We start from the raw sequence: 16504 nt of genomic DNA, 5'->3' as shown, positions 1-16504 counted from the left end.
CACCGCTAGTCACCTCCTCAAAAAATTCAATCAAATTTGTTAGACACAATCTTCCGCTGACAAAGCCATGCTGACTATCTCTGATTAATCCCTGCCTCTCCAAGTGGAGATTAATCCTGTCCCTCAGAATTTTTAAAAATAATTTCCCAACCACTGATGTTAGATTCACCGGCCTGTAATTACCTGGTTTATCCCTGCTACCCTTCTTAAATAATGGTACCACATTCGCTGTCCTCCAATCCTCTGGTACTTCTCCTGTGGCCAGAGAGGATCTGAAAATTTGTGTCAGAGCCCCCGCTATCTCCTCCCTTGCCTCACATAGCAGCCTGGGATACATCTCATCTGGGCCTGGGGATTTATCCACCTTCAAGCCTGCTAATACAGCTAATACCTCCTCCTTTTCAATGTGCAGAGAGGAGCAGAGTTAACTTTCAGGTCTGTGAACTTGGTCACAGACCTGAAAGTTAACTCTGTTTCTCTGTCCACAGATGCTGCCTGACCTGCTGAGTTTCTCCAGCACTTTCTGCTTTGCTGCCAGATTGACAGCAGCCCAACTCTTCAGCAGTCAGGTAAGTATTTCTTTGACAGCTGTCAGGAAGCAGGTTCTGGGGCGCTTTAAATAGGGCCCCACACCTGCTGCCTGCTGACAAAAGGTTCCTGACTGCACCGGATGTCCTGCCTCTCCCCACGTAATAAGGGGCAGGGGGGGTCAGTGCCTAATAGTGATGCTAATGAGCCCCCGCGCGTAATATCATTGGGGCTCGGCCGCCGCCGCTGAATGCGGGCACACGCTGCGTTCAAAGCGTGCCGCGCAAATAAAATTCAGGCCTTTATTTTAGTATCCCATACCATAATTTTAGGGCTTAGTACTTTTATGGGTGAATTTCAGCTTTATCCCCCTATCTTTATATATCACACAGTTGTGGTAGCTTAGTAATATAATATTCATTCACTTCCATAATTGTGATTTTTTTATGACTCCACTTTTTAAATAATTATCAAATAAAAGACTTAGCCTTAACTTGGAAAATTGACAGCTGCATAATGCTGTGTGGTATGTTTTATTTATTGGTTTATTTCTTTGAAGGTTTGTAAGAAGAAAGAATTTGCATTTATTGCATCTCTCAAAAATGTCCCAAAGCACTCACAATGAATTACTTCAAGTACTATCGTTGTACATGCTACATAAAGGACTTTCCAACAGTAACAAACCTATGGACTGGTGCTTATTTCATTACACATGCAGAAAGAACTTGCATTTATATAAGCACCTTTCACAACCTCAGGACGTCCCACAATGTTTTATAGTCAAAGTACTTTTGAGATGTTGTGACTCTTGCAATTGGGGGGGAGACGAAACATCCAGTTATGCGCACAGCAAGGTCCCACAAACAGCAATGAGATAATATATTCTGTATTTAAGTGATGTACGTTGAGGGATAAATATTGGCCAGAAACCAGGAGAACTTCCCTGCTGCCTTAAAGTCCGAAAGACAATACCTCCAACAGTGCCGCACTCCCTCACGACTGCACTAAATTGTTAGCTTGGATTATGTGCTCAAGTCTGTGGAGTGTCCGAGATAGAGTGCTACCATTGACCTAAGACGAACAAGGTTGATAACGTATTAAAAGGGCTTTCTTTTTGTTGCAGAGATGCAATTTAAAAATGTACACCACTGTACTTTCATCAGAACACTGCATAATCTCTATTATTACTTGGCTGCTATGTGTTGCACGCACTGCCAAAACTAGATAGGTTTTAATTTTTACCACATTTTTAAAACTGCACCAAGAAATACCAATCAAAACTTTCCCATGACATGAGTGATAATAACTACCTACAAATATATCTATGTACAAATACACAGATTTATTTAAGAGACAGAGATGTGAGTATATGAAAAGGCCAAAACTTCATATAAAATATCTCTGTTTTATATTAATTCAACAAACAGCTGCTGATACCTACTGTTATGACCAACCACTCCTGTCAAAGCCCCCAATCAAAATATACGATTCTGATTGTGGGACCAATGCACTGTTAATTCAATCCCGTCGTTCCACAGATCGGCTAACATATCATTTAAAAACTTTCCAATTAAAGACCCACCAAATTGTACCATCTATTTACCCCCGAATGAGGCTAACCAAACCAGGTGTCTTTAAATCAACAAATTAACTCTTTAGATTAGATTAGATTAGAGATACAGCACTGAAACAGGCCCTTCGGCCCACCGAGTCTGTGCCGACCATCAACCACCCATTTATACTAATCCGACACTAATCCCATATTCCTACCAAACATCCCCACCTGTCCCTATATTTCCCTACCACCTACCTCTCCTAGTGACAATTTATAATGGCCAATTTACCTACCAACCTGCAAGTCTTTTGGCTTGTGGGAAGAAACCGGAGCACCCGGAGAAAACCCACGCAGACACAGGGAGAACTTACAAACTCCACACAGGCAGTACCCAGAATCGAACCCGGGTCCCTGCAGCTGTGAGGCTGCAGTGCTAACCACTGCGCCACTGTGCCGCCCCTAATAAGAAGAACTAAATTCTTAAACACTATGAACATTTAAAAATCGGAAAATTAGGGTCGTTGCAAATTTACAGTCCAATGTTGTTCGAAGTCCAGCGAATTTCAACAATGACTTGCGAACACTTTCAACAGAATAAATCTGATTTTAAAGTTTTTGAGGGATAAAAGATTGTCACAGTCTAACTTCCCTTCCTTCAGTTTAAATTACCAGAGATCTCTGTCTTGGCTTGACTTTTTAGAACTTTGAGAGATAATAATTAAACAGACTAAAATCCTATTCCTTCAGTTTAAATGGTAGAGAGCTCTTTTTCAGGTGTGCTCATCACAGCTGTGTCCTGTATCTGTGTCTGTCTGTTAGGACAAACTGTCGTCAACTGCTCGTCCAAAACTGAATTGTAATAAATGTATCGCATCAGGCTCACTCCCAGTAGCTATATCTATGGTAACAAGAATGCACCCTTTGAATCGCAGTCTCCAAATGGCTGTTTCTAAGGCAATGAAAATGCACCTTCCTGTAACTCCTCTGGCTTACCTGCTCTTAAAGCAGTATTGATCACTTGCAAGCCTTAAAAGGCAAACCGCATATTCCAAAAAAAAACTACAGGACCATGACACTACACTTTTTTTTGTTTCCACCAGCATATCATTGAAGTATTCCTTTCAGATGGCAACTACCATCTGCCTATAGATATTTATCATGGAATTCTAGTTAAATTCCCTTAATTTAGGCAACTTTTACCTAACTTGAGATTTCAATTATAATCTATTTTGCTTCTCATTTTAAATTTTGTTTAATTGTATGCATTTTCAAACATTAAAAAAGTCCTTTACCTAAAATATAACTTGTACAAAAATGTAAATATATTTGTGAAGAATAATCTGAGTACACATCTAACTGAAACATAAAAATAACATTTATTGTACAATATTTAGATGTGGTCATTGAACTATATGTATGGACAAAGATTGCCTGTTTAAAAACTGTAGCCTATAAATTAAACCAATACTTTATATATTTGTATGATTCATTTGTCTGATATTTTAAGATGCCATTTTAAATAATTAACAATTTAAAATAGTGCAGAAGGAATATTATAAGAATGAATTGTCATAATTGACTTATAAGTTGGGCCAGGTATTTCTTAAATCACTTTAATGGCAGCAGGTCTAATAATTTGGACCCAGCTATTACTTTACCCACCTGACTTGAGAAAAAGTATGAATAAACGATTAAAAATCTAAGATAATCTAAGTAATTTTTCTATTCTTTCTCCACCACTGTTGCATCAACTCTCCAAAGTAAATGTTACTATTGAACTTACTCTAACACAAGCTGTGTGATGCATAGAATGAATCGTGCTTTAATACAGTAATATAGATTACAGATTAATACACTAATCCAACAGAAATAAGCAAACTTATCTTTAAGAAATATTATAATATGAAAAACAAAACTAATTGTATAGGAAACAAACATTTCTAAGCTAGCTCCGACAAGAGAATACGTCAGTTTAATATTTCAGCCAATGCAAATATGTTGTGAGTTTACAAGTTAACTCCAACAGGAAATGGAAGAACTGGATGAGTAAGAAACCAGCTTTAAAAACATAACTGCAAACCTGCAAGTTTTTTGGGTGTAGGGCAGGATGTTGATCCTATGAATTAATTTTGTTAAAGAGTGCGTTCATTTTTCTCTACTACGTACGTACAACCAACCGCATAAAATTAAAAAGTCATATGTTATAAAATCTGAAAAATAACATTGAAAAGATGTTCACTTATTACTTAAGCATAAGCAAATTCATTGTTTTAGAAAAGCAACTTCAACTAACAGAAAGGCTTTTGAAAACTTAAACTCGCCGATGCTCTAAAACAGAACAGCCGACTATCAAACCTGGTAAAGTTGAAAATAAAACTCACGATTTAAGGAGATAGCTCAGTTTTTAGGATCGTTGATCTGCAATTTAAAGATTAATTCAACCCTTTCAAGCGAGCAAGCCCTTTAATAAGTTAGGAACAATTGAAGCTACCCTGGTGAAGAATAAGCAAGGGGTGAAAGGTTATTGGGGGTAGGCGGGAATGAGGAGTTGAGATTATGCTCTGATCAGCCATGATTTTATTGAATGGTGGAGCAGGCTTGAAGGGCCGAGTGGCCTACTCCTGCTCATAATTCATATGTTCGTAGTGGAATGTTACACCATCGGCCCGCAATGTTTTGGAAGAGCGGCATTGCACCCCTCCCCCGAGGAAATTCATGTGTAACTGGTTTTATGCTTAAACATTGCTATGTGTATATTCCTTCAATTGTTTACACCACTTCTGAGATATGTCCGTCAAAACTCTCCGCTGCTCATTGACATGGTTCTGACTGATTGCAAAAGCGTGCCTCCTGTGGTATCCTGGATTTATGCGAATAATGTGCTGCCGTAGATTTATGTCAAAACATTTAGTTGCAGCATGACGTGAAGTTACTCGATACTAACTAAAATTTCTGGAGTTTGATAGCAATTTTCCTCACAATTTAAACAAAATTCTTACTATGCTTAACTAAAGTTGCATGGCAGAAGACAGTAGCCCACTTGCTATTAACCCTATTGATGTCCATGCATTTGCACTTGTTTTATGTCTGTTTTTACGTTCCAGTGCTGGCAAATGAGCTATGCAGGAAATTTGGCCGCAAGTTCCGCTGGCAAGATCTTCGCAGAAATCAGCGTACATTTCAGCATAATTTCTGTGCAAGTACAATCCAAAAATTCAGAACCATTTTGTTGATGAGTAAATTACTGAAATTTACCTCTTCATGATGATGATTGATTTCTCCTTCAAAAAGTAATATTAAACATGCCAGCCTAGAAAGGATAGTTGCTGATATTAGCTTTGATCACACACAGTGGCTGGAATTTTATGCCACCCCAACGAGCCGGATGGTGGCGGGGTGGGGGGTGGGGTGTAAAATGGAGCAGGAGGCTCCGGAAGGCTTTCCCGACCCGCCTCTGCCCCCCCTTTACGTAGGGCGGGGGGGGGGGGGGGCGTAAAAAGGCCCGCCTGCCCCAGGCCAATCAAGACCCTTAAGTGGCCACTTAACGGCCACTTAAGGGCCTTCGCCCGCCTCCACGTGGATTTTACGCGTGGCAAGCGGGTGTCCTGGAGCCGGGAAAAGCCGCCTGGGAAAAGCAGGCAGCTTCCAATCGTCTCGGGGTGGTGGGGGGCTCTGCTCCAAGACTCAACACGCACCCCCTTCCCCATGAACAGCCACCCATGCCTCACCGGGGCCCGACCGATTACCCCCGGTGAGGCAACCAAAACTTACCTGGACTCCCAGCTCCATGTCTTCCTCTGTAGTCGGCTGGGCTGCAGTCCCAGCAGTGGCCACCGCTCCCAGTGACGCTGCTGGGACTAAGAGCTGCCAGCCCACTGATTAGCCGACAGCGCAATGAGGCAGACTCCCGCCTTGGAAAAGTTAAAGCCTGGGGTCCCGTAAAATGCGGGTCTGATCCCCAGGCGAGGGGGAAGCGGGTTCACCACCGACTTTTCAGTTGGTGCCCGGCTCCGTCCGCCCAACGTGAAATCTCGGCCTGCGTATCCTGTTATTGGTCTCCATTCTTTTAAAGCAGGTAGGATAATGTTCTCATATGACATTCCTCTGTTCATTATTTCAAGTGTTCATCCACAAATCTCAGCAACTATAAGTTGTAGGCTATTTTCTGTTCTATATTCCAGCAATTGAATTTAAAAAGTCAGTTATACCACATAAGGTGACAGTGACAGTTTCTCTAAAATTATCAAGTTGCTTCACGAGTCTTATAATTTAGATTTCTTTTCTTTAAAGAACCTTAATTTGATCAATAAAGTCTGTTTAAAGTCAAACTACAAATGGACCCTTTCCTCCGTCCTTACAAAAACTAGAGTCCTGTTACATAGATCTCTTTGCCATCATTTGATGTTAGCACTCGTGTACGTGTACGGCTCTGCTGTAGTTCACTGATACTTTCATAATAGTTTTCCATCTGCCTCTCATGAGTAACGTTTTGTGCTTTGCTACTCTTAACAGCAAAATTAATTTTCTTCCATTTTATGTTAATTGCTTCGTAGCCCAGTTCTGTTTCTTCATCTTCTTCATTCTGACATTTCATTCCCCAGGTCCTTTCATTAACTGAAGCATAAGCAGGTTCATCCCCTAGTATCTGACTGCCCGAGTGCCAGCGAGGACTCTTGATAGACTCATATTCTGATTCTTCTTCATTGAGATTCCCTGTTGACCATGAGTGGTAATTTTGGTTGGCTTCTTTTTGGAGTCCTGTATTTAGTGGTAATGGCATTTCCTTCCTGGTCCTTTTTTTTGCCACCTTTGAGTACATTCCTGCAATCTGTAAGAGAAAATGTATATTAAGTAGAGAAATGAATGGCATCGATGTTGGGAAAGGAAATATCCAAAAATTAAAATTGGTGGAATATGAAGTTTGTATTTCATAAGGTCTCATATCACAGGAGTCGACGAAGGTTCTTCTCCAATATTTGCCCCAGTGTTGGGCTCCTTGATTAATAATGAACAATCACTTAAAGTGTCCGGATGAAATACCACTGTCCATTATTTAACAGCAATCTTAAGTGAGAGGGGTTAAAACTTCTATTAAAATAATAGAAAAGCAATTTCTTACAAATGTGTTGTGCTCACATGGCTCAATTTCAAAGCAATCATTTCTATTCTTCCTATTATATGGAAGAGCAAATGACTACTTCATAATATTTACATTTGATTATAGTGCTGCATGGAAGATACTTACCAGTAAACAGCACAAACTGAAAAAAATCAAGGAAGCAACATCAGGACTAAATTTTATCCGGCCCTTGGAGACAAGATGGGAGATGGGTGGGGGGGGGGGGGTGCGGAGGTGGGGTGCAGTGAGGCAGACAAAACAGCATGGGGAGGCATTGGGTGGCATGCTCGGTGTTCTCCTGCCACCATGCCATTTTGTCCACGACAGGGAAGGTGGAGGGTGGTCTTCCCAGCCAAGGCCAATTGAGCCACTTAAGTGGCCAATTCAGGGCCACTTTAGGGCAGCTTCCCACCTTTTCTCCCAATTAACTAATGTTGGAAGGGCCTGCCATCACCTGGAGACACCGCCAGGTGGGACCTGGCAGCCTCCTAGCAGGCTCAGGGAGATCCCTCCTCTAGGGGCAATCCATGGCCCATGGAGGGGCCCCCTGGATGGCCGTCCGCGTGGCGACCCTTTCCCGCCCCCCCCCCCCCCACCACCGACTTGCCTTGGTCCCAGGGTGGTGTCCATGATGCTGCTGTGGAGGTGCAGTCCCAGCAATGGCCACCGCTTCCAGTGAAGCTGCTGGGACTGCTGAGCTGCCACCCTCTGATTGGCCAGCAGCTCTTGGAATGGGATCTTGTCCCTTAAAGGAGACAGTAACCCCGATGGCGGGCAGTTAATTGCCTGCCAGCTGTTGTATTCAGCCAGGGGTCCGACAATTGGCCGAGGCGATGTCACCCCCCCCCCCCACTCCACTTTGTTGCCTGCCACTGGGACTCCCAACGCCAAAATAAAATTCAGCCCCTGTAGTGAGGTATAAATTTTCTGCTGCATTCCTAAATGTTTTTTCGTTCCAATATGGATATGATTTTCTTGTGTGTATGATGCTTAATTAGATATCCCATTCCTTCCTGCTGAGTGATTGGTTAGTGTAGTTACAATATGACAGAACATTCCTTTCAAGTATCATATGGAAATTGGTAATGGACTCAATGTCTGCTTATTTGACAGAATGAATTGCCTCAATTCAACCAGACAGCTCCACATTGGACTGTTAACCCAAAGCTTACGTCTTATAATTCTGTTTTGGAAGATGAATCGTTGTTACAATAGATGATATCTGTCAGTACTCTCTGTATACCATTTCATTGCTAGAACTATTCAGCTTTTTGTTTATATCTATACTTATCCTGACTTCCTTTTCACACAAAATCAGTCACACACTAACTATTATGGGAACTAGATTTCAGAAAGATGTTATGGGTGACCTTCAAATACCTCTGCACATTATAGTCAAGTGATATGGGGTTGACTTTTTCCATAATTGCTACCTGAGCAAATCTATTATGAGATATTCACATTTTCACCATATAATATTCCTTTGTCCCTTTAATAGATACATGAACTAAAAGGATATCAAAAAGCAATGATCAGTCTCTGGTGAGCCCCACCTTCAAGGGCGACCATCATTGACTCTTTTGAGTTTGGTGGGCTGTTCCTATTCAATGATCTATACATTCAATTTGGGCAGTAGTCCAATAGCATCATCTCTGTATGTATGACTTAAGAGCACATATTTCAAATATCCCAACTTCAAGTTGTTCACCAGATTACCAATTAGTTGAAACATCTCTTCATAGACCAAGTGGCACACCCAGTCATAACATCAATGAGTCTCCGGTTCCACATATACTGTTTTCCTTCAATGTGCCCATCAGCTAACAGCCTGGTGTACTTTATTTGCGAATCATGTGTCTCACATGCAGTCTGTGCTTCTCTTTTGTGCTGGAAGATATTTGACAATAGTTGTTGTGCCCGTGCTCTAGTTCAAAATGTTTCTGTACTTTTCAATTGAAACCTTGCCCTTTAATACAGCTCTGAAATTTTGGATTCAATTAAAAAAAAATACCTTCCCCACGCCACGCATAATTCTGTTAGAATTTGGCTTAATAGATGTAAACAGTGAAATTTCATTTTCTTGCTAATTTCCATCGGCACATTTTCGGATGAAACAAATTCTTATCCAATAATGGGATTTCAGGATGTCAAAGAAAAGATGGGAGGAGGACCGTCTGAAATTTTTCTTGCTTCTTCAGAAGAATAAAATAATTGCCACCTGAATGGACTGAAAGTAAACTAAAATTGACACATAAGGAAAGTGTTAATTTATTGTGATTAGGTTTGCTGTCTACGACGTATTGCATTCAATACTGTAATACTTGCTGGAACCAGCGAGTACAAACCCTCATTGCCTGAAATATTTGGAAATTTAGTTTATTTACTTTACCAAGTTATTACCTAAATCACAAACAAAATAGCATCATACTAATAGTGTATACTTTCTCAACAGCTGTTTCCTCAAGTCTTAAATCATATCTAATGTTCTCTTTCTTTTCTGCTTTTGATTAATGGGATTGCCTGTCTGTTTCTGTCTTTAGGTACAGCACAACAAAGGCACCAGTTACTGAGCTATAAAGTAATAGCACTGTTTAAAACAGTGTTGGTTCCACAGTTTCACTTTCACTAATGATATCATATAGTGTTGTTACTAAAAACACACCAATAATTTGCCCTTTTTATTTTATTGCATGGAGCCTGTTAAGAATCCTCGGCCTACTAACAGGAACAACATCAGACTACAATGCTAACACACAGGGCTGGATTCTAAGAGTCTGCCACCGAAGTAGGCGGCGGATGTAAAATAATGCACCCCGCCCACACGGGCACCACGTCACTGAGTCGCCGCGATTTCAAACACGGTGGCTCATTTGCATGGGCGCGGCGCCTGCTCCCCACAATCACATGGAGGGGGTGGGCGAGCTGTCGCAGGCAAGGGTGTCCGGCACAAATGCGCAGGTGCCCGCGCCATTATTAAAGGGGTTACAGCCCTTACTGGAGACTTTAAAATTAAAGGGCCAGTTCAGTTCAATGACCAAAAAAAATTAAATTTTCATTAAGTTCATTTTCCCACCCCCAGCCCCAATGGCATTTCAAAACATTCCTGCCCTTTTCTACCCCAGAATTTGTTTATCAACAATTTGACCTTTCCCCCCCAAAATTCAGCACCTTTGCCCTTTACCCTTTCCCATCACCTCCCCGACCAATCCACAGCGATGTCACCCTCCTCCCCCCCCCCACCCATCGCACAGAGAAACAATCCTCCTCCCCCCCCTCCCCACAGGTGTCACACCACGTTTCCCCGAATGGGGATTCAAAGGTGTGGAAGGTCGGTGCGGCGATCAAGGAGGCGACAGGATCCTCAATAAATCAGGTATGTAAATTAGTTTACATATTTAAATGAGGGTCCCGTCGCCGAACGGTGGGGCAGCCACCACGAGGCCTCGCTGCTGCTGCCAAGATCAGCACGGGACCTGTCGCCATCGGGATTGGTGGTGGGCCACCGCCTACACCGATCTTCATTGCCCTCCCGCCAACATTCCCGATTGCAGAGGGGCTTTTAAATCCAGCCCACAGTATTTCATTTCCACAGTATAATACTGCTGATAAACTGTCCTCAGCTTTCCTGTGGGAAAGTCATTTGGGCTCATGTTTTTTTAACTATATTTTGTAACAAAGGTAATTTTCCAAGAGTAAATCAAGCACTTTCCTTTGTAGGTATTTGCATGTCCAAATTCTATCACTAGAACATGTCCAAAGGACTTACAACTTTACTTGTCACATGTGGATTAATTAAATGCTTTTAGTCGTTTTTAGTTATATTGTGCCAGAAATAACTGATGCTGTTAAACAATTTTACTAATCTATTAGTTAAGATTAATAACTGATTATTTTAGTCAGTATTTTGAACTGCATGAATAATAAGAAAAAGCTACACATGTTGGAAATATGAAACAATTACAAAAATGCTGGAAATACAGAAGTATAGTCAACATCTGCAAAGAAAAATGACAAGCCAACCATTTGGGTTTGACCCTTCATCATTTTTTCTTCAATTAAACTGATGTAATTCTATTGTGAATAATGCCCTTGCTTTTTGTGTCACTCTTTTCCTTCCTTGCTTCCCTTCCAGGCTGGAGACTGAATTGAAAACTTCACTATGGGTTTATTTTAATCTTAAACTTGATTCATTTTCAGAGAAACAATGCATAATGTGAGTTGTGCAGGAGACCAAGCTGTGTGTGTGTGTCTGTCCGTCTGTCTGTCCGAAAGGGGCAAGAATTCGTGTAAGATTGATGGATGATCTTCTAGCTCAACACCATGGTCCTATGCTATCTCCATATCCCTCGATTCCCTTAGTGCCCAAAAATCTATCGATCTCAGTCTTGAATATACTCAATAACTGAGCATCCAGAGTCTCCTGGATAGAAAATTTCAAAGATTCACAATCTTCTGAGTGGAGAAATTTCTCCTCATCTCAGTAATAAATGGCCAGCCCCTTACTCTAAGACAATGACTCCTAGTTCTAGACTCTCCAGCCAGGGGAAACAACCTCTCAGCATCTACCCTGTAAAGCTCTAAGAATTTTGCGCATTCCAATGAGATCACCTGCCATTCTTTTAAACTCCAGAGAATATGGAGAGTAGAACTCCATTCTACTCAACCTGCCCTCAGAGGACAACCTTCTCATCCCAGGAATCAACATAGTGAACCTTTGTTGCACCCCCTCTAAGGCAGGTATATCCTCCCTTAGGTAAGGAGACCAAAACTGTACTGCAGATGTGGTCTCACAAAAGTCCTATCTAAGTGCAGCAAGACTTCTTTACACCAATCCCCTTGCAATGAAGCTATATACACCCTACTGAGCCAGCGGCGCTTGAGATGGCTTGGCCATGTGAGCCGCATGGAAGATGGCAGGATCCCCAAGCTCGTCACTGGTATAAGACTCACCGGCCGTCCATGTCTCCACTTTAAAGACGTCTGCAAACGTCCTGTGACATTGATCACAAGTCATGGGAGTAGGTTGCCAGTGATCGCCAGAGCTGGCGGGCAGCCATAAAGGCGGGGCTAAAGTGTGGCGAGTCGAAGAGACTTAGCAGTTGGCAGGAAAAAAGACAGAAGTGCAAGGGGAGAGCCAACTGTGTAACAGCCCCGACAGCCAATTTTATCTGCTGCACCTGTGGAACAGTCTGTCACTCTAGAATTGGCCTTTATAGCCACTTCAGGCGCTGCTTCACAAACCACTGACCACCTACAGGTGCTTACCCATTGTCTCTCAAGACAAGGAGGCCAAAGAGATGTTAATAAATGCTTAACTGTTACAAAAATATAGCCATGATGCTGCAAGTTTGTTCATCTATTATATTTTGATATATAATGAGAAGTCACAAATTTAAGATTTCGCCAAAATAATTAAATGGGACGTTCAAATTAATTGTTGATACAAATGGCAGTTATAATCTGGAATTCGCTACCATAAACTGTCATTGATATAGACTCCATAAATTCTTAAAAAAATAGATAGTTTTGTGAAAAAGAGGATAACTAAACAGCTAAGGGGAATGAGCAAGAGAGTAAAGTCACCTGCAGTCTTGTGTAGCCTTTTTTATACTGTAACATTCTACAAAATTTAAATAACTATACTATTGTTCAGCTGCAAGTTTGTCTTTTAATTATTTGGTTATTGGACTGTGTTAGCTTAATATAATCATTTTTAAAGAAGAGCAAAATTGTCATTTGGAACAGTGGTTTTCAAACTTTTGTGTGCGGTGGATCTCCTGCAAATACTATCACACTCCGAGGAACCCACTGTCCTAACCATCAGAGAACATGATGTCAACTACTGAAAGGAAAACATTACAGAAAAGTGTTTTCTTTAATTAGAATATAACCAGAACAATATCGTTAGTAAATTAATGCTAGCAAATTAACAATTACAAAAAACGCAGAATTCTAATGATAGAGGGACAGAAATCCATGCAGATTTCCAGAGGTTTTTTCAAAACCTCCTGGGCCAAAGCAACCAAGTTGAAAAGCTACACTTAATGAGGTCTTTTTGGACGTTTATTTGACAGATTAGTTCTTGGAACATCCAGGGACAGCTTGTCATGAAATTTTGCTTTGGAAGAACTTAACAAGTTTATGCTACAACTGATGCAATATTTGCTGCATCCTGAACTTTTGCAAATGCATTTTTGGATAGACCATGTTATTGTTTTAAATACTGTCTGAAATACCACCAGCAAGAATGTCAGCTCAGCTTTGAGTTGCAGTTGGGATTTCTCAGAACTAATTATGAATCCAAGCCCTTGGATTTTGCTGAGTATGTTCTACGTGGTTGTAATGAGCCAACTGACTGAATATGGATATTGAGAAGACACTAAGAAGTACAAAGCCTTGGAGTACGTTGCACTGATGAATTTGATCCTTCAAAATCAGCCTACGACTCTTCTGGGGAGGGTGGTTTGAGAAAGGGACTGAAGCAGATTTTTAAAAATAGGATTTTGGAAGGCTTTTGCAAACAAGGAGGAAGTTTCCTGAGGCAATTCCAGAGGGAAGATAATGACTAAATGACTAACCTCTTACAGTGGAGTAGATGTAGCAGAGAACAATCTAGGGGGTAATTTTAACCTAAGTGACCCGATGGTTAACTAACATGAGCAGATCAGCTGCCCATTTTACACATCGCTTGGTTTTACTTTCCATTATCAGCATTTTGTTTTTAATGTGATTTTGCCTTCAAATTGAGTTCACATGTATTCTAACCTCTTAAGTGGTCCCTCTGCCTTCCAGAGCAACTCTGGATACTAAGGACAAATAGTAGTCCCTGGTGACAGCATTGCGAAGTTGGAAATGATAGAAAATCATTCTGTTGGAAAATGCCAGAAGTGGCAGAGGCAAGCAGAGACCCAGAGGAACTATTCCCTGTTAAGTTTTTGTTATATTCCGCTGGTGTAACTTCAGTGGAAAATCCAGGCTACAGCCTGCAATTACTGAGTGAACAAATATGGCAACTGTCCATCCCAAAAGACAATGGTATATGCGCCAAAACATCCAGTTACTTTGCCAGACTGCAATATCATGGCTGAAGAGTCCAATTATCGAGTGACAGTCTTTGCCACAGATGTTATAGGTCTATATCATAGGTCTGAATGAAGCAGCCCACACAGAATTAACTCTTAAAGCCATTGTACTTTCTTTTTTACTCTTTTCTCTTGCCTCTCTGTCAGCCTCTTTGGCCCCCTGATGTAGTCAAGCTCTCCACTGTGGTCTGCTGTTAAGCCACATCTTTCCAGCTTGTGGTATCAATGCACAATATTTTTTTGCTTCTTGGCAGGAAGGAGGGGTATCACAAGACATGAAGGATGCTGGTTTCATTCCCTTGATGAAACACAAAGGAGATCAGAGTGATTGCAGTAAATATAGCACAACTTCTCTCCTTCGTGTTCCTAACAAGGCATTCACGTGTCATTCTTAAAAGATTGCAGGTACTTGTTGGACATACTTATGCAGAGAGTCAATGTGGCTTCTGGGCTGATTAATCAATAGTTGACAAGGTCTTTGCACTAAGGTAACTGCAAGAGAAGTGTCAGGAGCAGGAAAAGCCTCGTTACATGGCCTTTGTAAGTCTTCTAAAAGTTTTTGGCCTGGTCAGCAGAAAAAGCCTTTTCCAATTATTGGAAAGAGTCAGCTGACCCTCAGCCTTCCTGAACCTGACTAGATCTTTTTATGATGGTCCAAATGCTACAATCCAGTACGATGGTAATCAATCTAACAGTTTGAAAATCAATAGCTATATCAAATAGGCACCAACACTCTTTAGTATATTCCCATCTCTGCTGCTTCATTATGTTTTCTCATCTAGTCCTGAAAGTGTATTATTACATACAAGATCAGAGGGAAAACTCTTTCATATAGCATGCCCAAGGGAAAAATTAAAATCAAACATAAGGGAATTTCTTTTCGCCAATGATGCGGTGCTTGTCGCATCTTCTTCTTTTTCTTTGGCCTCCTTATCTCGAGAGACTATGGATAAGCGCCTGGAGGTGGTCAGTGGTTTGTGAAGCAGCACCTGGAGTGGCTATAAAGGCCAATTCTAGAGTGACAGGCTCTTCCACAGGTGCTGCAGAGAAATTTGTTTGTCGGGGCTGTTACACAGTTGGCTCTCCCCTTGCGCCTCTGTCTTTTTTCCTGCCAACTACTAAGTCTCTTCGACTCGCCACACTTTAGCCCCGCCTTTATGGCTGCCCGCCAGCTCTGGCGAACGCTGGCAACTGACTCCCACGACTTGTGATCAATGTCACAGGATTTCATGTCGCGTTTGCAGACGTCTTTAAAGCGGAGACATGGACAGCCGGTGGGTCTGATACCAGTGGCGAGCTCGCTGTACAATGTGTCTTTGGGGATCCTGCCATCTTCCATGCGGCTCACATGGCCAAGCCATCTCAAGCGCCGCTGACTCAGTAGTGTGTATAAGCTGGGGATGTTGGCTGCCTCGAGGACTTCTGTGTTGGAGATACGGTCCTGCCACCTGATGCCAAGTATTCTCCGGAGGCAGCGAAGATGGAATGAATTGAGACGTTGCTCTTGGCTGACATACGTTGTCCAGGCCTCTCTGCCATAGAGCAAGGTACTGAGGACACAGGCCTGATACACTCGGACTTTTGTGTTCCGTGTCAGTGCGCCATTTTCCCACACTCTCTTGGCCAGTCTGGACATAGCAGTGGAAGCCTTTCCCATGCGCTTGTTGATTTCTGCATCTAGAGACAGGTTACTGGTGATAGTTGAGCCGAGGTAGGTGAACTCTTGAACCACTTCCAGAGCATGGTCGCCAATATTGATGGATGGAGCATTTCTGACGTCCTGCCCCATGATGTTCGTTTTCTTGAGGCTGATGGTTAGGCCAAATTCATTGCAGGCAGCCGCAAACCTGTCGATGAGACTCTGCAGGCACTCTTCAGTGTGAGATGTTAAAGCAGCATCGTCAGCAAAGAGGAGTTCCCTGATGAGGACTTTCCGTACTTTGGACTTCGCTCTTAGACGGGCAAGGTTGAACAACCTGCCCCCGATCTTGTGTGGAGGAAAATTCCTTCTTCAGAGGACTTGAACGCATGTGAAAGCAGCAGGGAGAAGAAAATCCTAAAAAGTGTGGGTGCGAGAACACAGCCCTGTTTCACGCCACTCAGGATAGGAAAGGGCTCTGATGAGGAGCCACCATGTTGAATTGTGCCTTTCATATTGTCATGGAATGAGGTGATGATACTTAGTAGCTTTGGTGGGCATCCAATCTTTTCTAGTAGTCT

The 16504-nt window shown here is 42.0% G+C and overlaps 1 protein-coding gene across 2 annotated transcripts in view; it reads right to left on the bottom strand.

Moving 5' to 3' along the window:
- Positions 1-1088: 1088 nt before the first annotated feature.
- LOC137378167 (phosphoprotein associated with glycosphingolipid-enriched microdomains 1-like) overlaps positions 1089-16504 on the bottom strand; it is a 105626-nt gene continuing 90210 nt past the window's right edge. The window contains exon 8 of one of the 2 annotated variants that reach the window (XM_068048313.1): positions 1089-6911. In XM_068048313.1, the coding sequence (XP_067904414.1) occupies positions 6447-6911 (465 nt within the window). In that variant the 3' untranslated portion in view covers positions 1089-6446. The remainder of the gene's footprint in view (positions 6912-16504) is intronic. The other variant, XM_068048312.1, reaches the window with a different exon arrangement.

This window comes from Heterodontus francisci, chromosome 16 (assembly GCF_036365525.1).
Source record: "Heterodontus francisci isolate sHetFra1 chromosome 16, sHetFra1.hap1, whole genome shotgun sequence".
NCBI classification, from domain to species: Eukaryota; Metazoa; Chordata; class Chondrichthyes; order Heterodontiformes; family Heterodontidae; genus Heterodontus; species Heterodontus francisci.
The sequence above is the reverse complement of the archived record's forward strand: the minus strand, read 5'-3'. Positions and strand labels throughout refer to the sequence as shown.